At 55.2% G+C, this 20,456-nt stretch overlaps 9 protein-coding genes across 9 annotated transcripts; 6 read left to right on the top strand and 3 right to left on the bottom strand.

The window, feature by feature from the left end:
* Positions 1-64: 64 nt before the first annotated feature.
* MYCGRDRAFT_93545 (uncharacterized protein) lies at positions 65-5,806 on the top strand (the record flags this gene model as incomplete). The annotated part of the gene is made up of 1 exon (XM_003852386.1): positions 65-5,806. The coding sequence occupies one exon, from the start codon at positions 65-67 to the stop codon at positions 5,804-5,806; it is 5,742 nt and encodes a 1,913-aa protein (XP_003852434.1).
* Positions 5,807-6,068: 262 nt separating this feature from the next.
* On the bottom strand, positions 6,069-7,562 carry MYCGRDRAFT_72625 (uncharacterized protein; the record flags this gene model as incomplete). The annotated part of the gene is made up of 1 exon (XM_003852328.1): positions 6,069-7,562. One exon carries the CDS (start codon positions 7,560-7,562, stop codon positions 6,069-6,071), a length of 1,494 nt encoding a protein of 497 aa, XP_003852376.1.
* A 199-nt stretch (positions 7,563-7,761) lies between these two features.
* MYCGRDRAFT_72623 (uncharacterized protein) lies at positions 7,762-9,238 on the top strand (the record flags this gene model as incomplete). The annotated part of the gene is made up of 2 exons (XM_003852387.1): positions 7,762-8,383; positions 8,440-9,238. 2 exons carry the CDS (start codon positions 7,812-7,814, stop codon positions 9,236-9,238), a joined length of 1,371 nt encoding a protein of 456 aa, XP_003852435.1.
* A 1,395-nt stretch (positions 9,239-10,633) lies between these two features.
* MYCGRDRAFT_104671 (uncharacterized protein) lies at positions 10,634-11,047 on the bottom strand (the record flags this gene model as incomplete). Its single annotated transcript, XM_003852327.1, has 2 exons — positions 10,634-10,884; positions 10,979-11,047. One exon carries the CDS (start codon positions 10,860-10,862, stop codon positions 10,698-10,700), a length of 165 nt encoding a protein of 54 aa, XP_003852375.1.
* A 1,761-nt stretch (positions 11,048-12,808) lies between these two features.
* Positions 12,809-14,593, top strand: MYCGRDRAFT_100355 (uncharacterized protein; the record flags this gene model as incomplete). The annotated part of the gene is made up of 3 exons (XM_003852388.1): positions 12,809-14,040; positions 14,155-14,411; positions 14,469-14,593. The coding sequence occupies 3 exons, from the start codon at positions 13,409-13,411 to the stop codon at positions 14,591-14,593; spliced, it is 1,014 nt and encodes a 337-aa protein (XP_003852436.1).
* A 973-nt stretch (positions 14,594-15,566) lies between these two features.
* Positions 15,567-16,097, top strand: MYCGRDRAFT_104669 (uncharacterized protein; the record flags this gene model as incomplete). The annotated part of the gene is made up of 1 exon (XM_003852389.1): positions 15,567-16,097. One exon carries the CDS (start codon positions 15,708-15,710, stop codon positions 16,023-16,025), a length of 318 nt encoding a protein of 105 aa, XP_003852437.1.
* A 17-nt stretch (positions 16,098-16,114) lies between these two features.
* Positions 16,115-17,595, bottom strand: MYCGRDRAFT_93541 (uncharacterized protein; the record flags this gene model as incomplete). Its single annotated transcript, XM_003852326.1, has 5 exons — positions 16,115-16,755; positions 16,815-16,824; positions 16,875-17,051; positions 17,114-17,465; positions 17,519-17,595. The coding sequence occupies 5 exons, from the start codon at positions 17,593-17,595 to the stop codon at positions 16,115-16,117; spliced, it is 1,257 nt and encodes a 418-aa protein (XP_003852374.1).
* A 602-nt stretch (positions 17,596-18,197) lies between these two features.
* On the top strand, positions 18,198-19,107 carry MYCGRDRAFT_42243 (uncharacterized protein; the record flags this gene model as incomplete). The annotated part of the gene is made up of 2 exons (XM_003852390.1): positions 18,198-18,827; positions 18,880-19,107. Coding segments are annotated over 2 exons (858 nt in total), but the record flags the coding sequence as incomplete, so codon positions are not given.
* Positions 19,108-19,406: 299 nt separating this feature from the next.
* Positions 19,407-20,409, top strand: MYCGRDRAFT_42346 (uncharacterized protein; the record flags this gene model as incomplete). Its single annotated transcript, XM_003852391.1, has 2 exons — positions 19,407-19,740; positions 19,799-20,409. 2 exons carry the CDS (start codon positions 19,407-19,409, stop codon positions 20,407-20,409), a joined length of 945 nt encoding a protein of 314 aa, XP_003852439.1.
* Between the last annotated feature and the right edge of the window lie 47 nt (positions 20,410-20,456).

Raw genomic sequence — 20,456 nt, 5'->3', positions numbered from 1 at the left:
CCTGAGATTGATTCGCTCACACCTCCACCAATGGACGTCCTCATACGACGACTCCCTCGCAAACATGGCCAGGCGCAAACGGAGTATTCCAGCGCCCGAAGCTCCCTCGGCAGCAGAAGCTGAAGTGCGACAATTGGAGCTGGCACGGAACCAGAACGACCAGAAGCTGAAATCTCGCTTCGAGCGCATCTTCCGCAAATATGAGCACGACTTTACTGATGTGGGCGACGAGATCGACATCGAGTCTGGTGACATCGTGGTGGACAATGGGCACTTGCAGAACATGCGCGACGAGGCCGACCCGGGACAGAGCAGGAGTGCATCGTCTCGATTCGTGAAGACGTTTCAGGAAAAGCTAGGGCATGAAGGGGAAGACGACGACGAGGAGGAGGAGGAGGATGACGAAGAGGACTACGATGACGAGAGCGGCGACGGCGAGGACGATGAAGAGGATCAGAGCGACGGCACGGACGAGACGGAGGAAGGCGACAATGTTGATACTTTCGAGAGGCTGCCCACTGTGGAACCCTTCCGCGCCTTGAAGAGACCACCACCACGCCTGGCCCAACTTCTCGTCGGTGGGACCACGCCCGTAGACGACCTGGATGCATCGATCGAGGACAGCGCATCAGGCACATCGACCCCAACAGGATTGCTCGCTCAGGTACCCGCGCTGCAGGCCTCCATGTCTACTCTCGCATCAAAAGCTAAGCGCCCGACGGTTGACACGGACACCATTCAAGCTCTTGGCTTGACTATCGCGAATCAGCTCGCCCAGCTCATGGCTGGCACGTCCAAGAAGAGAAAGAGACATCCCCGCCCTGTTTCCAGAAGCAACACGACCGATCCAGCGTGGGACTATCCTGAGATCACGCATGATCGTAGCACTCGACGCAAACAGCGGCGCATGAAAAGCCCTGTCCCGCCTGCTGACAATACCTCGCCCCAAGCGCCATCACCAGACCAGCGTTCTCTTTGGGCTCCGACAGGAAGACAAAAGAAGAACACATGGAAAGAAGCAAATGCGGCAACTCCTGTTCGACGGGTATTGCGATCTTCACTCGTCGCATCATCTGTTCTTAAGAAGGAGGACTTGAGGCGGTGCGGAAACTGTAGCCTGACAAATTCCATCACCTGGCAACCTGGCCCTAATGGAGAAGACCTATGTACGTCGTGTGGTAGATACTACGACTATCATGGTCGAATGAAGCCTTTCGACTCTCCCACCCCTTCGGTGGAGGATCTCGAGGAGGACGGCGAGTCCAGTGGAGACTCATCCTTCGACATCAGGTTTGAATCGGCCCAATCTACTCCTGCTTTGGTCGACGGTGCAAATGACGCAGCGATGGACTCGTCGTCGAGGGCTGCTGATGGCAAAGCTGAGGGATCGGTGAAGCCTCGAATAGGGCAAAGTGCATCGGAGAAAAGCCCGCAGCGTATCTCGCAGTTGAGCCGCGGGGGCAAGGAGCCTCAGCGCACGTCGTCTGTGGTTCAGCAGGCGCCCTCGATTAGCGATGGCCCCCAACATACGCAAGCAGATGCAATGCCCTTCCAGGCGGCGTCCACGAGTCACACGACATTGCCTGGAAGTGCATCCGAGGCGAGCCTCAGAAGACATCCGGCGCACACGGACCTGGCCTCTGTCGGACATGCTTCGATTCTGGGCCCCAGCTTAGCACCCACAAGCAGACACGATCCATCGCTGCAGCGAACTAAACGTGGTACCGGACAGTCGCTCCCTCTCGTTGAGCATCAAATACCCGCCGCGGCACCCTTCACAAGAACGCAACCGGTGCAAAGCGTGATTGGAAATTCAGCACTCGATGTGCAGCCAAACGGGGCCATCCGATCGCCCTCGAGACTACGGTCCTCTACGCAGCCCTCTGCGCCATCATTGACGCAGCAACCGTACCCGATGGGAGCACCCACCGACCAAAGTGCATGGCTCGCGAATAACTTTGCAATGACCGCACCTACGCAGCGTGAGTCCGGTCGTCATGCGACAACACCTTTCCCAACAACGCAATTTGGCTCGAACACAGGAGAGGTTCCATATCGATCAGCTGTGGTACCTGAACAATCAGTGCCGAGCGCTCCTGCTGGAACTCCGAAAAAGGAGTATGACATTTTTGTGAATGAGACCCCCGCCACGCTCTATACTGCCAACACCTCCCGAGTCATCTCCGATGCAGAGTCTCCGGGAGGAGTGCTTGTCCCATACACGGCTGAGGAAGACGCGACCATCATCAGGTTGAAAGAGATCGACAAACTTCAATGGGTTCTGATCGCTGATCACCTACCGGAGCGTACAGCCTTCAGTATTCAGAGCCACTATAGACGGGTACTTCAGGGTAAACTAGGAGCTGGTCGCCGATTGCTCGAAGCTCGGCTTGCGAAGCGAGACCAGTCGCCGCCCGCTCCGCCCCTTCCGGCCGCCCCTCACGATCCCGAATGGGACAACGATGAAGACGAGCTCTTGCTGGAGCTTCGAGAAGACCGCGAGCTCGAGTGGGACGAGATCGCTGAGATAATGGATAACCACACAGAGGCCAGACTTGAAAGTCGATATGAGGAGATTGTCGAGTCTTCACGCAGCGGATCATCAATCCTACCGGACGAGCTGCGCACCGGTGCTCTTTTCTCTGCAGAGGAAGACGCTCTGATAGTCCGACTCAGGGAAATCGATCATGTACCCTGGAACAACGTCGCTCAGCATTTCAGAGGCCGACAGCTGCACTCCATCCAGAAGCGCTACTCACGTGTCCTTGCCCCAGCAAAGCGGAAGCTTCCTCCTGTTGATCCCAGCGAGATGACACTGGAACAGAGAATGTTCGAGGTCGATCCAGAGCTTGCTATTCTGCTCCATTCTCAAAGCGACCCCAAAGCCTTCAATCCTCGCGAGGATCAACTGATACTGCAACTTCGCGACCAGAATCTGTCGTGGCAGGCCATTGCTCCGTCATTCCCAGGCCGAACCGCGGAGACATTGCAGATCAGACACGCAGAATTACTTGCCAGCAAAGAGAGGGAGCAGCAGATAGCAACCACGCCATTCGTGAGGAGGACCGACGCTGCGCCGCAAACCTTCTATCACGCTGCCAGCGGCCAATCCACTACACCGTACAGATCGCTGGCACCGATGGTCAACGCGCGGCCTGTCAACAACGGCGCGTCATTCGCAGTTCCGCCACAGCACGGTACCAACGCTCAATCCGTTCGTGGTCCCGCTGTTGCCCCTCACACGTACGTCCCAAATTCTGAGTCCGCAGCTCCATTTCGGCACCCGAGTGATGTGCAATCTTCCAATCATGGCCCGGGCATGCGCCACCCTTTCACGAAGACAGAAGACGACACCATTTTGCAACTTAGGGAGAAGCAGGGCTATGGGTGGCATGACATTGCTGTTCAACTCCCTGGACGTAGCGTGAACTCGATTAGCACTCGATATATGGACATTCTACGGCGAGGTGACCCCAGTGCCAGGCAGGGAGGAAACGCTCCCGGCGTTTTTCGGCCCGATGCTGCGCAGCGGACTGCTGGCAGAGGCACGAAGGCATCACAAAATCATCATTCGGCAAATGCCCGCTCCAACACACGCCAAAGCCTGCCATCAGCAACGATGGTAGAAGCACGAGTACAGCCTGGACTGCTGCGACACGCATTGAACAACAGCCGACGCCTGTCGGACTTCGTCAGCGAGCAGACTCGTGGCAAAGCTTCGCGCGGTCACAACATTGACGATCCCATCTCGCTTGATGATGACGACGACAATTCGACCGTTGCAATCTCACAGCAATTGAACGAGGAATTGCGCCATAGTGTAGCCAGACCTGCTCCGTCCAATGCTACCAAGGGAACGTCGACCATCTCCGAGATTCGTTCAGCCGATACCAGGGCTAATGCCGGCGTGTCATCAACAATCAGCTCGAAATCGTCACCACGGGTCACTGCTTCAAGCGCGGCTTTGCAGCATTTCCTCAGTCGAGCTCCACAGCAGCCCAAGCTCCCGAATTTTCTCGAATCGAAATCTGCACATGCCGTGGCAGCCTCCGCAACTGTCCGACATCAGCAAGCATCCGCTCCCACGTTTCCAGCGGCATCAAGACCAGCGTCCGGGACAAGCCAGCATGACACGACTCACGATACATCTGTGACACAAACGAAAGCTGCTCCGCGGTTCACCATGGCCTCACCAGGGCCCGCTGCTGCTCCAGGCTCCCAATTCCAGCGTCAGAGCAGGCCAGTGCTGGATGATGATGTTGCGGGAAACAGCCCAACGCACGCTGCCGAGCAATCGGAAGGTAGAGCCGCCATGCGGCAGAAGGGTGGCACTCATCAGCCGGCCTCGAGCACGTCTACCACCGCAATTCCTGCTAGTGCCGATGCGATCCTTGACAACGCGCAGGCAGAGTCCACGAGCGCCGCCGTCTTCAGCGCACCCATCCATCACTCTCGTGGCTCTGGCTCGGAAGAATCCTTGGTCATGCCAGAGAAGCCCAGATATTCCATGCTGCAACTCGTGCACATGGCCTTTCAGGCAAGTCAGTCCGAGACAATGTTTCCCAGAGAAGTTGCTGCATGGGTACAAACCAATTTTGAGTACTACCGGGCTGTTCCGGATACATGGAAGAGTGGCATTCTTACCGAGCTGAATTACAAGGATCACTTTGAGCCTGTCGAGACACATCGCGGCAGAGAATTTCGTCTCAGGCCTGGAGTGGGTCCTGAAGTTGCCAGCAGACCACAGAAAACTCGCGGACATGCTCGAAGAGTAGGAGAGGAAAAGCAAGCTACTAGGGATCGCTCCTCTACAGCCGTGAAGCAGGCTCAAGATGTCGACCATCTTGTGGGCAAGCCTAAGATTACCACCAATTCTCGGCCAACGAAGCGAGACATCACTTCTCGGACAGAGGCAGCTTCTCCTTCGTCCTCGAAGTCGAGAGTGCCTCCTGTTGCGCCTATTCACCCTGATGCTGACGATTGTGCTCCTGTCTTGCCCCTTGAAGACTCCGATAGTATCACTGTTGTCCAGCCTAAGCGAGGCAGGCCTCGTGGGTCCAAAATGCGCAAATATAGTGAGGATGACGACGACGACGAGTACACACCTCAGCAGGAGACAGGCATGCCAATCTCCAACGTGGCCACGCGGGCCCGACTGCGAAGGTCCACAGGATCTACTCAAGCCAGCACAGAGGTGGAGACGGTGAATGAGCCGTCCGGCGCGTTCCGAGAGATTCCTGACAGCGATGAAGAAAACAGCCAAGAGGTGTCTTCACCTGTGCCGATGGCGAGATCATCTGAGAAGAGAGTGCATTTCATGGAGACTGTAGAGGTTAGGCGCCCTATTGCATCTCACGAGAGGCCAACATCATCAAATGGCGCGCGGCCGGGCATCTCCCATCAGGAGCAGACCGCCGGCCAGCATCAGACCGCCGCTCCAACTGGCTTCCCACTGTCGAGCGAATCCAGCCGGAATTTACCTGCTCCTACCAGCTCGACAGCCTTTGTCAAGCCATCCACTCCAGCCAGCGTGCTCAGAAAGCCCAAGTCCCGAGTGTCAGATGGTGCCCTTGCCATTCATCCCAGACACCGCATAGCGCAGCTCAGGAAGTACGAGACCCCACGACGAGCCAGTACAGGCATGCCAATATTTACGCCACAGCGAGCTGGCACGCCTACGGCTGTCTTTGCTTATCGAGCATCGCCGGCTGCGAGCGGTGCTGGCGATAGATTTGGTTATGGAAGGAGAGTGGTTGAGACGCCGGTGAGAGAGCTGGCTGATCCGAATGAAGACGAGCTGGCATGATCAATGACGGAGGCGACACTGATGGATGTCATATGCATGACTTAGTGCTAGCGGTGATATATGTCCAAGGAGCAGCGTACAGCGGTGAACAACGGCGGACCGACTTCATGGTTAGCTATATGCATTACGTGCCCGCCATCAATATATGTGCGTGTCACCGTACTTCTCTTGGTCTGAGCCTTTGCGCACGAAGTGAAATCCTATAGTCAGGCGAGAAGTCTCGCCATCAAGGCAGTTCGTTTGATCGTGACATATGTACGCACTACACAGTCAACATGACACTGGCATTCTTGTACCAGCCCAACAGCGCATTTTCACCACTGCGCATCCTCGTGTCCTCCACATATGCCCAGCGCTGGAAAAAGTCCTCGTGCGTCATGACCCTCGTCAACCGCCCGGTGATTGCGCGATAGATATCCTCCATCACCCCAAAGTCCGTTGGGAACAAGATGTCAAAGTAGCCCTGCTGGACCAGCGGCGTACTCACCGGTACTGTCCGCCGTTGGTATCGCGTCTGCACGACCGGCGCGTTGTAGCCCTTGATCGTTTGGGGCAGGGAGTGAAAATCGGAGGTGATGAGCCGGTGGGCAGGAAATTTGGTGGAGAGAATGCTGAAGAACTGCATTAGGCGCGTGGGGATGTATTCTGGTTGAGTGAGATTGGGCGCAAAGGGGAGTTGGTGACGGAGTTGGCGGATGAAGCGAGGTTGACGAAGAGGATGAGGGTATGATCGGTCCTGGCAAGCGGCATCTCGGACTCGAAGAAAGCGCGCGGCGACGGGGTCGAGGGTGCGGGAGTAGAATTCGTAGAAGTCGCCGTCGGAGTCGATCAAGACAGAGCCTTGGAGAACTTCCTCGGTGGAGGGATCGTAGCGTACGACATCGTGCGCGAAATTGTCAAAGACTTCCATGGCGAGGAAGAAGCAGGGTGTCGGGACGTAGAGGTCCCAATCGAAGACGGATTTGTTGATGATTTGGACCTTGTCTGCGTGACCTCTGGTTGATGCCGTGGTGAGGAGCTTGTCTGCTTGGATCGAAGCTAGAGCGCTGGAGACTTCTATAATTCGAAACTTGGTTCGCGCGTACACCTCTGGGTCTGCGTGACGAATGTAGTCCAGGATATTGAGCATCAACGTGCCGTTTCCTGCGCCCATTTCGTAGATGACAAGATCATGATACGGATACAGCGTGAGCTTGTAGTTGGCCACCATATACCTTGCGATAGCCTCTCCGTAATATGGGCGGAAGAGCTCTGTCGGCGTGTGCCATAGCTGCCTCGTCTCACTCGGATTCTCCTCGTCAAGCTTGTCCTCAAACTCCGTATAGCGCTCCCCAAGCTTTTGATAAAATTCCGGCTCATCCTTCAAGCTGTTGAAATCGAACGGAGCTCCCGGCGAGAAGATGGTGACATTCTTGCTGAAGTATCCATAATGCGGGTTGTACAGGCTGTCCTCGATGAAGTCCCTCATCAACATCTTCACTCGCCGCGGCCGTTCCCTCCTCGCCCGTAATGCGTCCGCCGTCACGCTAGGATATCGCTGAAACTCCGCTCGCTTGTCCTCGGGGAAGTGATCGGTCCGTTGCTGCCATGAGCTCTCGGACGTCGTCTTGACATCTCGCCGGGATCCTGATCGCGTGTACTTGTTGTCGCGGCATATTTGTGTAGTAGAGAGAGGTCGGTGAGCCTGATGCGCATGATGGCAGAAGTGATGGCCAGCCAATCTTCGGAACAAGCGATTCACCGCCGGCGAGTCCATTGAGCAGAGGATGTGAGGTTGTGAACGAATCAAAATAGCATGAAGCTTGAAGTCGTGAATGCGGAGCTGAGACGGAGGTTCGAGCGCGCCAAGGCCGAGACCTTTACGTCCATCATCTAGGATTGAACTTGTCATTGACACTTTCATCTCTTCTCCATCAATAGAAACCCCGGAAGCAGTGCAGAGGAAGTTCGCAAGAGTGGACACGTCGACCATGATCGCAATTGAGACCCAGCGGCCGGCTCTATCATGACCTCTTTCACCGACATCTGGCAGGGCTTGTGGGAGAGCATTGTCGACAATAGAAACAAGCTCACGGCAACAGGTGGGTTCCTGCTGGGAATCGTAGCCACTTTGGGCTTCAAAGACTTCTATCCGGATCTCGAGCATGCCTTTCAACAGCGATATCGCAATCTTCGGAACCTACAACGTCCAAATCCGCATCCCAACCAGCCAGATCATCTCCGCCTTGAAGATCACACTAGGAGGAAATCAGTCGCAGCGCTAAAGGGACATGGCACAGGTCATCCTGAGCTCGAAGACATCCGCGAAGGAGTGGAAGGTCTGATCGGTAACACGCCTCTGATCAAGCTCAAAGCCCTCAGTGAAGCGACAGGATGCGAGATCTTGGCCAAAGCCGAACTTCTCAACGGAGCAGGAAACTCACCCAAAGACCGTGTTGCTCTGTCAATGATCGTCTGCGCGGAGGAGGCGGGACTACTCAAGCCGGGTCGAGGTGACACTGTCTACGAAGGGACCGTGGGCTCGACGGGAATCTCCTTGGCCGCAGTTTGCAGAGCAAGAGGCTACAAAGCTCACATGTATGTAACGAACCATATTGCTAGTTTTATAGACACATTACCTGAACCCATTCCAGTTGCATGCCCGACGATGTCTCGGTGGAGAAGAGCGACCTCCTCCTCAAACTGGGGGCCACAGTAGAGCGAGTGCGTCCCGCCAGCATTGTGGATCAGAATCAATTCGTCAACACTGCACGTCGTCGAGCGCAGGAGCATACAGATGACCCAAACCGAGAAGGACGAGGCTTCTTCGCCGACCAATTTGAAAACACAGCCAACTACCTCGCCCACGAAACCTCGACTGGACCAGAAATCTACACCCAAACAGGTGGGCGACTAGATGCCTTTATAGCAGGAGCCGGCACAGGAGGAACCATCTCAGGCGTCGCACTGGCTCTCAAACCGCTACTACCGGACATGAAAGTCGTACTCGCAGACCCACAAGGCTCGGGACTGTTCAACAAGATCAAGTACGGCGTCATGTTTTCATCGACAGAAGCTGAGGGGACCCGCCGACGGCATCAAGTCGACAGTATCGTCGAGGGAGTCGGTATAAATCGATTGACGGATAACATGAACGCGGGCCTGCATCTGATCGACGATGCGATCAAGGTCACAGACGAACAGGCAATGAAGATGGCGCGGTGGATGGTCGAGAAGGAAGGGCTCTTTGTGGGCGCCAGCTCGGCGGTGAATCTCGTGGCGGCGGCGACATTGGCGAAGCAGATGGACAAGGGGAAGAGGATCGTCACCGTGATTTGTGACTCGGGAAACAGGCATTTGAGCAAATTCTGGAAGGAGGCGGGCGATGTTGGTGGAAGCGATGTCGAGTTCTCCTTGGAGGAGATTCTGCAGGGCGGTGCGGGTGAAGAGTGATGGGATGAATTTCACAGTCCGCGATCGAGATGGAATGCTCGCAAGGCGTCTCGCCATAAAGGCGCTGGAAGGTGTCATGCCTGTCGAAAGATTAATCAGTGAGTGCCGGCAGGGAAGTGAAGAATTGTTCCTGCTCTGTCACATCAATCAACCAACTCTTCCCCTCTATGATTCGTTTGAGAGGTCAAGCCCACGGTGTTGAGAACATGATGATTGATGCAAGGGATGCAAGATCCATTCTTTCTCGTGCTTCGAATCCGCACTCCTGGCTGATGGTACATGTCTCGGTCTCTGTGGTTTACACAGCATTGGAAATAGAGGTATACAGAGTGTAGTCCAGCGAGGGAACTCCGACCAAGACATGAAGTCGGCTGGCGGATCAGCCATGAAACTTGAAGTGAGCTGAGCCGTTGATCTGCAGCGCAGGGCGAGGGAGATCTTCCCGCGAAGCCGTGATGAAGATCCGGCAAAGAAGCTCCAGCACGACACAGCGATCCGGCTCACGGAGCGAGATCGTTCGTTGAACCAGTCTCTCCTGTTCGAATGCACAGCATCGCTCGGGACCGGGCTGCTCGCCGTGGATGAGATGAGACGAACCCGACAACATGGGCGCGGAGAACCGCATCGGCGGACCGACGGAATCTCGATGGTATGACCAAGTTGCGAAAAAAGTGAATGGCACATGCAATAGAGGATAGCGACGCATGTGCAACCGGAAAGCAGGAGCAGTCTTCGATTTGAGCCGGAACAAGCAGCCAACTCATCTCTGCCTTTGGACGGCTTCGGCAGAGCACGACGTGCGAGCACGCCTGGAGAGATGATCACTCTGAGGACAGTGAAGCAAACGAATCAAGTCTGGCTCGTCTGGTCTGTCGGCGTCGCCTTGACCGGTGGTGGAGAGTCCTCGGAAGCACCGGCCATATGCTGCACCAAGACACTAGCAGCCGTTCACGGGAGGAGCGAAGGTCAGGAACCCCAATTTCTTGCTTTCTATCCACGGTCTTCACGGTTCACCAAGTCCCCTTTTCAATTGCAAGATTGCCGTGCAGGAGTCTTTGGAGTTGAAGATGACCCGGAAATGCAACGGAAAAGGCTAGAGTTAGCTTTAACACTATTGAGATGAGGCGCACATAAGCGATGTGATGGAGTTTGGAGCGTGATGCTCAAGTGCCTCGTATGTTCAAACGCACAAGCTCGTACCGGCAACGTTGTTGCGGGGTCCCGTTTGGGATGCTGCGTTGGCGAGGGGCGTCTTGGGTTGCATTCGTTTGATCGACGATGGCTGCAAGGTGGATCCACTGGCTGATTTAGTGCCAGAGGGTGGTGGAGCCTCGTTGGGGCGAAGGTCGAGAGGATTTGCGAGCTCGTTACTCCAGAGAGGAAGTGTAACATCTTGCATTGAAGTCTGGGTTGGTCGAGAATCATAGAGAAGGCGACAATCATTTTTGAAAGCGGACGATCACACACGCGCGCGTAGGCGATCTCTCACACGTGTCGCAGACTTCCGGGCGCTGTTGATCTGAGCTTCCTGGTCGGCACGAGATGGCAGTCCCATTTCACTGCACTTCACCTTGCCAACCAAGTTTCTCGGTCTTTGTTCAGTCACTCCAATGGTGATTGTCATACCAGAACACTGAAGCTCGTCGCTACCAAGCAATAGTCAGCGCTGCGGAAACTGCAGGACCGAGAGGGGAGCCCGGTTGCTCCCACCGCCCTCTGCACTTCGTAGCCTTTGCGTACCTTCCACATCGGCATGATGCCGAATTCACTAGTAAAATGTTTCTTGAGTCGCGCGAACTCCAGTGTGATTACTGGTCAGGTTCAAGACAAAGATGAGGTGTATAACACATAAGGTTTGCAAGCGGCACATCGCGCGCAGGAGCCGACCGCGAAGTCTGGCGTGAGCACCGCCCGGTGGGTTGTTCATTCGGCGCGGAAGATGCGACAGTGGTGACCGCAGTCTGAGAGAAGAGCTCGGCCAGCAGCTCGGCCTTGCACGAGCTTGATGGGTGAAAGAGCTACGATCTGGGCAAAGTGGACGGCAGAACACGGCAGCATATCTTTCGTTGTATGGTGCAGATATGAGCCGTCGTCGCAGGAGATGATGGTCTCGGAGAAGAAAACAACATCAAAGCAAAGCCGCGCACCTCCGGAGGCACGGTGATGGGAGCATTGGATCGGACAGCACATCCCGGATCTCAAGACCGAGATGGATCGCCTTTGGGAAGGTCGCATCAGGAAGTTGCAGCGCCAGTCCGTTGCGGTCGAGAGTAGGCAGTTAGAGTTCAAGCGACGAAGAGAGGGAGATACTGCGGGTGGAGCACACGTGTCTGTGATTACCACGGCGGTGCAAGCGTTGGGCCGATTCTCTCACATCCGATGATGCGGAGAGGCGAGCAAAAGGAAAGGGAAAAGGCATGAACTCATCGCAAAGAGAGGAGAACGACGGGAGGGAACAGGGTGAAGTTGACGATTGGCTGACGAGCTTGGAAGGAGTGATCCAGTGGCGCTAGCGGACAATAGGGATAGGGCCATCGAGTCGCATAGCGTTTACGCTACTCGTCCAACGAGTGAGGTGCGCCCAACAATGGTCGTTTGGCTGATTGCGACCGTTGGAGTAGAGAGCACCTTGACGGACCCTCATCACAGAGAATACGTACGTGCTGATGAGGCCTCAGAACTCTGCTGCGACGGAGCGAATCATGAACAGTGGAGAACATTGAGCCAGTGGGTAGGCAGATGAGGGGAATAGGGGTCGGCGGAGATGGCGCATAGTCTAAGGCTCTGGAAGGCTCTATACCATGGCGGCAAGGCACTTGCGAATGCAGGTCATGGAGGTCAGCAAGTCCCGGTGGGTGTTTACGAATCACGAATCACGAAGCTCAGTCTCACAGCTGGCGCTGGTAAAACTATAGGTAGTGCCTCATCGACGGAGTAGCGATGGTTGATTTGGTAGGAGGGGTAGGTAGACTACTACTGTACTCGCAGCATGCTCACAAGAACCGGTACCAGGTGCAACACACGAGTCTCGACTCCCGAGCCAGAGGTCGACGAGCACCGGCCTAGGACTTTATCATGTGATTGCAGTTGAGCCGATGCTTGTGAATGTGATTGAGAGCCACAACAAGCCTGGTAGTTCTAGAGATGCAGTAGGTCGACCCATCCAGGCGGCACGATGGTGCCATACAGTATCTATTGGAAACAGAATGCGTAGAGCAGCGCTGCAGCAGTAGTGAACTAGTGGTAGTGACGCCCAAAGACATCGACGTCCAGGTCCAGCAAGACCATGGCGCACACACGACTCAAGTAACCTCGCCGTCGGACCCCCTTCGTGGCCATTCTGTACCGTGGAATGATCTCACTGGCTGCAAAGACGCAGCACTAGCAGCAGGCCGACCGGGGGGGACCCGTCAGCAACAACGACTGGCACCACCCAAATTTCCAGGGTGCTCTCGATTGCAAGTGTGGCTTGCTCTCCACTCCGTCATGGGCACTGCAGGGCTCGGAGGAGAACACATATCAAAGCGACAGGCCCTGCCCCTTCGCCATCTCTGTGCAAGATCTGCACTTTGATCCACAAAAGATTGCCCGTCTTTGAACAATCCTCTTGTTTGTAATTGTCGCCCTGCCCTGCAAAAGCGACGACTACCAGGAACCATCCCATCCAGCATCATCATTCAAACAGCACAACACTCGGACCATCCCATCATCACATCAATTTCCCTCTTCGTCCTGGCCCGTCCTGTCCTGACGATCTTGTCGACTCGGGGACGCTGCACTCTCCCACCATCACTCGGACGACCTCGCACGCTTGCTCTGGCCTTGAAACACCGCCGGATTATCCTTGAGCGGCTCCGCTTCTAGTCGCATAGGGGTCTCCTTCATCGTCCATTGACAGCCGCATCCCGCCCTCCCAAGGAATAATCTCCATCGATCGACATCTCCATCATCACCTTGGATCTCTTCGGCCTGTCGGATCCCTGCCCGCCTTTAAGCATCCCGAACACTTAAGCACGCTGATCCCGCACATCTTTCCTGCGCCCGGATCGTCCAGTTCTCCACGTTTCTGAAACCCGAACATCTTCAGGCGTGGATCTTCACCTACTTGCCATACCGACCGAGACATCACTTCTTTATCCTTGCTTCACCCATCCTACACATTCATCCATAATGGCAACCATGGCCGTCGACAACCGCCAACAATTCAGCAGCATGGGTGGCTACGACGCAAAGTTCTACCCGCACCCGCCGCAGTTCACGAATCCTTGGACGTCTGGGGCTTCCAACCCAAGTCAAATGTACGCGACATCCATGCCACATACATCAGGTGGCAGCGATGCGCGGTACGTCCAGGCGCCCAATGTTTCTGCTGCATACGGTGGTAGCATCCCAGCTCCCGCTATGGCATCAGGTATAGATCTACTGGACCCAGCCCTCTACAACAGCGATCAGGTCGGCTTACAAGTCACTCAAGATGGAATGAGCGCTCCCCGCCCGTACGGTGCGCCGTACTCATCCGCGGCTAGCACCGCGGGCTCATATGCGCCCGCACCGGCACCCCACCAATACCCTCCCACATACGGCTATCAAGGAGACAGGCGCGCTTCGCACCCGTCAGTAACTTCCACCATGCTTCTGGGCGACCCGATCGCGATCCAGAAGATCCGCCAGAGCTCAATGATTGACTTTTCCGACAGACTGAACAATGCCTCAGAAGCTGAGCGACAAAGCTTCAGTGACGCTCTGGACGCCAGCCGCGGCATGGTCGCCATGAGCCAGTCCGACATTACTCCCAGGAATATGTACGGCGGCGCGAACCCATCGCGGCCAACGACGGACTCGTATGGCTTCCCGACCGGCCACTCACAACACTCTTCGATCTCGTCGGCGAGCACATATCCAACATATTACAACAGCTCCGTCAGCGAGGCATCAGTAGGAGACTACAGCTCCGCCGGCGAATCCGTCGACATGCCAAGCTCGCGCACTCTTCCACGACCGCACGGTCTTGTCGGAGGAACCATGCCTCCAGCGCCGCAGTCCATGATGGGACAGTTCAGCTCCAAGGTGTCGTCGAGCTCACAAAAGAAGCACAAGTGCAAGATTTGCGATAAGCGATTCACACGACCGAGCTCGCTGCAAACACATATGTACAGCCACACCGGCGAGAAGCGTAAGTTCTTGACATGGCTACATCATGACATCGCTCAATCACTGACACCATTTCCAGCATTCGCTTGCGATGTCGAAGGCTGCGGCCGCCATTTCTCCGTCGTCTCCAACCTGCGAAGACATCGCAAGGTGCACAAGGGCGAGGGCAATGAAGGCTCATCACCCGGAGAAGATGACGATTGATCTCTGCTCGACGAATTGCGCACCCTTGTACAGAAGCACTCAAGAAGAGTTGCTACGACTGGAGTTTCACGGATCTTTACATTTTACTTCATCGACAATCGCTTGTTCGGACGACCTTTTTGATACCCCAGTCGGAGCACAGGATTTTTAATGGTGGACGGTGGGAGGCATGATTTTGTGATTTGCGCATGGAGTTCATGGCGCATTGAGAGGAGATTGCCGGCCCGGTGGTCGAAGGCAAGTTGCACATTTTGCACATATGTATGGATACCACGAAAGGGACATGTCTGCGAGAATGAGATGGTCACGGCCATGTCGGCTGGCAATACATCGGAGAAAGGAGGATGTCGATATCCATCGCAATCAGCGCGATGCCTGTCGTCTGTGTATCAGACCCCAGCAAGAACGATGTCATACAACCCAACCGCTTCGTCACAATCTTCATCATCTCATCATCTCATCATCTCATCAGCAATTCGACTCTCGTACCCAGAACTGCCCTCTGACTCCGGACCTCCACCATGACAGACGAACGCCGTCAAAGCTCGATCCCCACAGCAAAAAAAAAACAGCCAACCCAACACCGTCGCGCGAGTCGCTTCCACCCAAAAACCAAAAGCCATCTCGGTTCTCCTCAAATTCAGACGCCTCACCCGTCTAAACGAGGATCCCTGCCGCTAACGACATCAGTGGCTTGCCGATCGCCGCGACCCTGCAGGAGATGAGAACGTCTCCACTTCTTGGCTGGCCAGCGGGCGAATCATGGAAGATGCCGACGGCGAGGGTTGCAGTGCTAGAGGGGTGCTGAGAGTCGATGTGACGCTACCAAACTACCTGGTCGAAAGTACCGCAGAGCTGTGGTGATGGCGGTATTCCAGTCTGGGTCACGCAGGACACAGCTCTCGTCACGTCTAGTATAGCCATCGCACCGCACTGTGAGTCGAGAGTGAGGCCAAATCCCGGGGAGCAGGTCATTGAGGCCGCCTCGACTACCGTATGTCGCTCATGGCTGTCGTGCGCGCACGTGAGTCCTGTTTCCCTTCGCACGACATTGGCACATGGACGAAAGACGGGCATGCTGTGCGAGGTGTGACGGACGGTGGACCTCTGGAGCATGCAAAACTCAACGTCATGCGCAGGCCACGCTGCCTGCTGCTCATCATCACGGACCGACGTGCTGGGTTGGCATGAGCCTTTTCTTCACAGGGACGACCTTGCGAGCGAGAAGGAGCCGCTTGAAAGGCTTGAGGGGTGGCTGTTGCCCTGCGTCTTGATTCTCGACGATTTGGTACGTCCCAGGGAAGTGCGACTTCAGAGACGAGTCAAGAACTTCGAGTTTGGCACACGTTCGCGCATGATTCGAGAGGACTGTCAGGACGAGACATGCACGGAGAAGACACGGAGAAGATGGCTACCCCGGACGATGGACTGACAGTGACTTCTATCAAATCCCCGAACTGACTAGCAGAACACCACACACGACTAAGGCACCAGTCTTCGAAACAACGACAGCATCGACCATCACACCTCCTCCATCAGATCCGCCTTGCGCTTCCTCGCGTGGTCACCGGCGCCATTCGTCGACTTCATCACACCGTTTCGCACCTTGACACCCCCTTCGGCATTACCCACGCCATTACCATTAGCAGCACCGCCCACTGCGACACCCTCCACCAGAGAATCCGTATCGACCTTGATACGCTTCGCAAACCCATCCAGTCCACTTTCATCCCTCACCACCGGGAACGGACTCAAGATGTTCTCAATCGGTCCCCACCAGTTGGAGAATCGACCATACCACTCCACCGTGGTTCTCAATCCTTCCTCAAACGACACCTTCTGCTCCCAGTCCAAGCCTTTCAATTTCTCTCCACACACCGCATACCTCCCGTCATTGAAAGGACGATCTCTCGTATGCTGGATGTTCCCCTCCACGTCCTTGACACCGAAAGTCTCGAGCAACGTTTTCGCAAGTTCCAGGTTGGAAATCTCTTTCTTCGAATCGACGTTGTACTTCTCGCCAATCTTGCCCTTGTGCAAGATCGTGTCGAGGGCGTCGGCTGCGTCGCCGCCGTAGAGGTAGCGGCGGGTGTTGTTGCCCGTGCCGTGGATCCAGAGCGGCTTCTTGCGTTGCAGGAGGTTGATGAATTTCGGGATGATCTCTGTTGAGATTGTTAGTGACGAGCGATAGGTCTAAACTAATCAGGGCAGACAGCCATACTTTCTGGAAACTGGATCGATGTCAGCGAATATCTGTGGGAGCGAAGAAATCACCTCTCACCTGATGTGGTCCGTAGACATTGTTCAACCGAATGATGATCGCAGGGAGCCCAAAGCTACGATGGTAAGCCTCGATGTACATCTCCGCCGCCGCTTTGCTGGCCGAGTACGGATTCGTTGGCGCCAACGCGGTGGTTTCGTCGAGTTCTGGTGCGCCAGGTTTGACTTCGCCGTAGACCTTCACTGTGGGTAAGCTTTATTTTCTAGAATCGTCCACCGACATCATCTTCTCGTTCTCACCTCATCAGTCGAGATATGAAAGAACCTCTTAATCGTCTTCACAGCCACCACGCTCTCCAACAATACATGCGTTCCGAACACATTATTCTTGGTGAACGAGTACGAATTGCCAAACGACAAGTCCACATGCGACTGCGCGGCCAGATGGAAGATGGTGTCGATGTTGTACTTTCGCAGACAGCTCAGCACATCGGCCGGCTTGGTGATGTCTCCGTGGAAGAATTTGAAATTGGGCCAGGCTTCGAGCATGCGCGAGTTGTTGAGCGAACTGCAGTAGTCGAGCTTGTCGAAGCAGACGATGTTGTAGGCGGTCGGGTATTTGGTGACGAGGTGGCGGACCAGCCAGGATGCACTGGAGGGATGTCAGTCTGGAGATTTCAGAGACTGGGCGATCTTGAGACGAACATGAAGCCTTCTCCTCCAGTCACCATGATGTTGCGGACATCAGGCAATGGCGTGAAGGATCCCTGGCCCGTCAGCATGGGCGCATCTTTCCACAGGCCATCGTCGACGAAGAAGCGAGACTCCAAGCTACCTGCGGTGCCGTCAGTTTTGAACAATGCTTTGCCAATGCCGCATCCTTACCGCCGGCGTTCCATCCTGCTGTCGATTCAGGCATTGTGAGAGTGCGTCAATTATGGCACAGGAAAGCAAGCGAAGGATTCGATCTATGATAACAGTACTCCTCGCTACAATTTTGGCAAGGGCTCCATTCTGGTGGAACAATTCTGATTCACGCTTTGGAATGCAGCAGACGCGTCGCGCTCCAAAGTGCCAATCCGAGAGTACAAGAGCATTGAGCGTTTGACGGTCGGATTTTCTGGACGTAACCTTTTCGGCGAGTATTCTACAATGGCACGCTCCGATCGAGGTTCACACGAAGAGAAGCGGAACTCAGACGAGGAGAAGAGGGCGTTCCTCTTGCCGATCGCCGAACATGAAGAACCATCACAACCACCGGCTGCGACACTCGCTGGATTCAGTCCGAAATTCTGGATCAGCGCTCTGATCAACACAGTCAGCACAGTGGCTATTGTATGACTTTCTACGACATTCGCAAGTACAGGACACTGACGAGGAACAGGTCTTCACCAACAAACGCATCTTCTCCAACCCATCTCTCCGCCATTCACAGGTCACCTTCGCGGCCTTTCACTTCTCCGTCACGGCACTCTTCCTCTACATCATCTCCCGCCCAAAAATCGGCATGTTCACCGCCAAACGAGTGCCTGTCCTCTCTGTCCTACCCCTCGCCATGGCCATGATCCCAAACGTGGTTCTCCCAAACGCCTCCCTGGCTTACTCGAGCGTACAGTTCTACCAAGTCGTACGAGTGCTCCTCACGCCTTGCGTCCTGCTCATCACATACCTCTCCTACCGAACCAAGATCTCGCGCCCTGCGACGCTCACCCTCATCCCGGTCTGCGTCGGTGTCGCCATTGTCAGCTACTTCGACGCGGCGCCTACAAGCAAAGCGGAGGAGAAAGAGACGTCGCTCCTGGGAGTGTTCTTTGCATTCAGTGGAGTAATCGCAAGCTCGGCATACACGGTGCTCATCAAGCACAATCATCAGAAATTGGACTGCACGAGCCATCAATTGCTGCTGAACCTGGCGGCTGTCGCTCCGATTCCAATGCTTTATATCATTCCATTCACGGATGATATCACAGTTCATGGATCGACGAGTCGGAGCTCTTGGGTGTTGATCATCATGGTGCGTTTTAGAGAACGAGAAGACGGTCCTCCTTGCTGACTTCGACTTGCAGAGCGCTGTCTTCGCATGTATGATCAACCTATCGCAGTTCATCATCATCGAAGAGGGAGGAGCAGTGACGAGCACGGTCGTTGGACATTTCAAGACTCTTGTGATCGTCTCAATCGGGTGGATGGTGAGCCACGCCGCGAGCTACGGGAGTCTAGGTGGAGCGATATTGGCCTTGGGAAGTATTGGGGCGTACGTATGTCCTCATTCAAAGCCATGGAATGTCGACTGACCGAGATGGACAGGTATCAGAGGGTACAGATTCGGGAAGCGAGGAAGTGAATGTCCGCGTCCCTGTACTTCCTTACAGCTGTTCCATTCCCTCCTCGCGTCAGGGTACGACATGACGAAAAAGCGCCTTGCTGTGCAAATGCCACTCATCTTCTCCCTTGCTTCAAGACAGCGATGCTCTCCTTCTCATATCTGCACTTTCTTTCCCGTTGACGCCGTCTAGATCCTCATCCACACTGATAATCTCCTTCTCATTCAATTCCTCCACCAAAATCACACTCCCAACCCTAAGCACCAACCATGTCCTCCCAACCGTCACCCGTCTTCCTCGTCTGGGGCGGCGACCTCAACCGCGGGTGGATCGGCCAAATGGTCGTCGAGCTCCTCAAACAACAAGGCAAAAACGTCCACAGCACCATGACCCGAATGGAAGAGCAATCCCAAGTCCGCGCCATCCTCGACGAAATCAAACCAACCCATGTCATCAACTGTGCCGGCAAAACCGGTCGTCCCACCGTCGACTGGTGCGAAACCCATCAAGTCGAAACAATGGAAACCAACTGCCTCGGCGTCCACATCGTAACGAGCGAATGCCACAAGCGGGATATCCACTGCACCATCGTCGCAACAGGCTGTCCGTCCATCCCTCCCCTTCCCTCCCCATCTAACTAACACCTCCCCTCAACAAACAGGCATCTACACCTCCACCTACGACCCCACAATGACAACCCTCCTCTCCCCACCCTTCACGGAATCCTCACCCCCCAACTTCGCCGGCTCCTTCTACAGCGCCACCAAAGCCCCCATCGAATCCATCCTCGCTCACTACCCCAACACTCTCATCCTCCGCCTCCGCATGCCCGTCTCCGCCGACCTCTCCCCCCGCTCCTTCGTCACCAAAATCCTCGCGTACGAACACATCGTCAATATCCCCAATTCGCACTCCATCCTCCCTTCCCTCCTCCCGATAATAATCGCTCTGGCGGAACACGGGGAAGAAGGGGTGTATAACTTCACCAACCCTGGAGCCATATCCCACAACGAGGTATTGGAATTGTACAAGGAGATTGTCGATCCGAGTATCTCGTGGAAGAATTTCACGGTGGAGCAGCAGAGTCGGGTGATTGTGGCGGAGAGGAGTAATTGCGCGTTGGATGCGGGGAAGTTGATGGGGAAGGTGAAGCAGTATCAGGGGGAAGGGGTGGAGGTGGAGTTGCCCGAGGTGAGGGAGGCGTATCGGAGGTGTTTTGAGGTGTTGAAGAAGGGTTTGGGGGAGGTGCAGCAGAGGGGTGGTGCGGCTTAGATTTGTGAGGTGAATGGGTGGATTGGAGGAGGGATAGGTAGAAACTC

Source organism: Zymoseptoria tritici, chromosome 5, assembly GCF_000219625.1.
Source record: "Zymoseptoria tritici IPO323 chromosome 5, whole genome shotgun sequence".
Taxonomy (NCBI): Eukaryota; Fungi; Ascomycota; class Dothideomycetes; order Mycosphaerellales; family Mycosphaerellaceae; genus Zymoseptoria; species Zymoseptoria tritici.
Note: the sequence above shows the minus strand (reverse complement) of the source record. Positions and strands in the feature narration are given on the sequence as shown.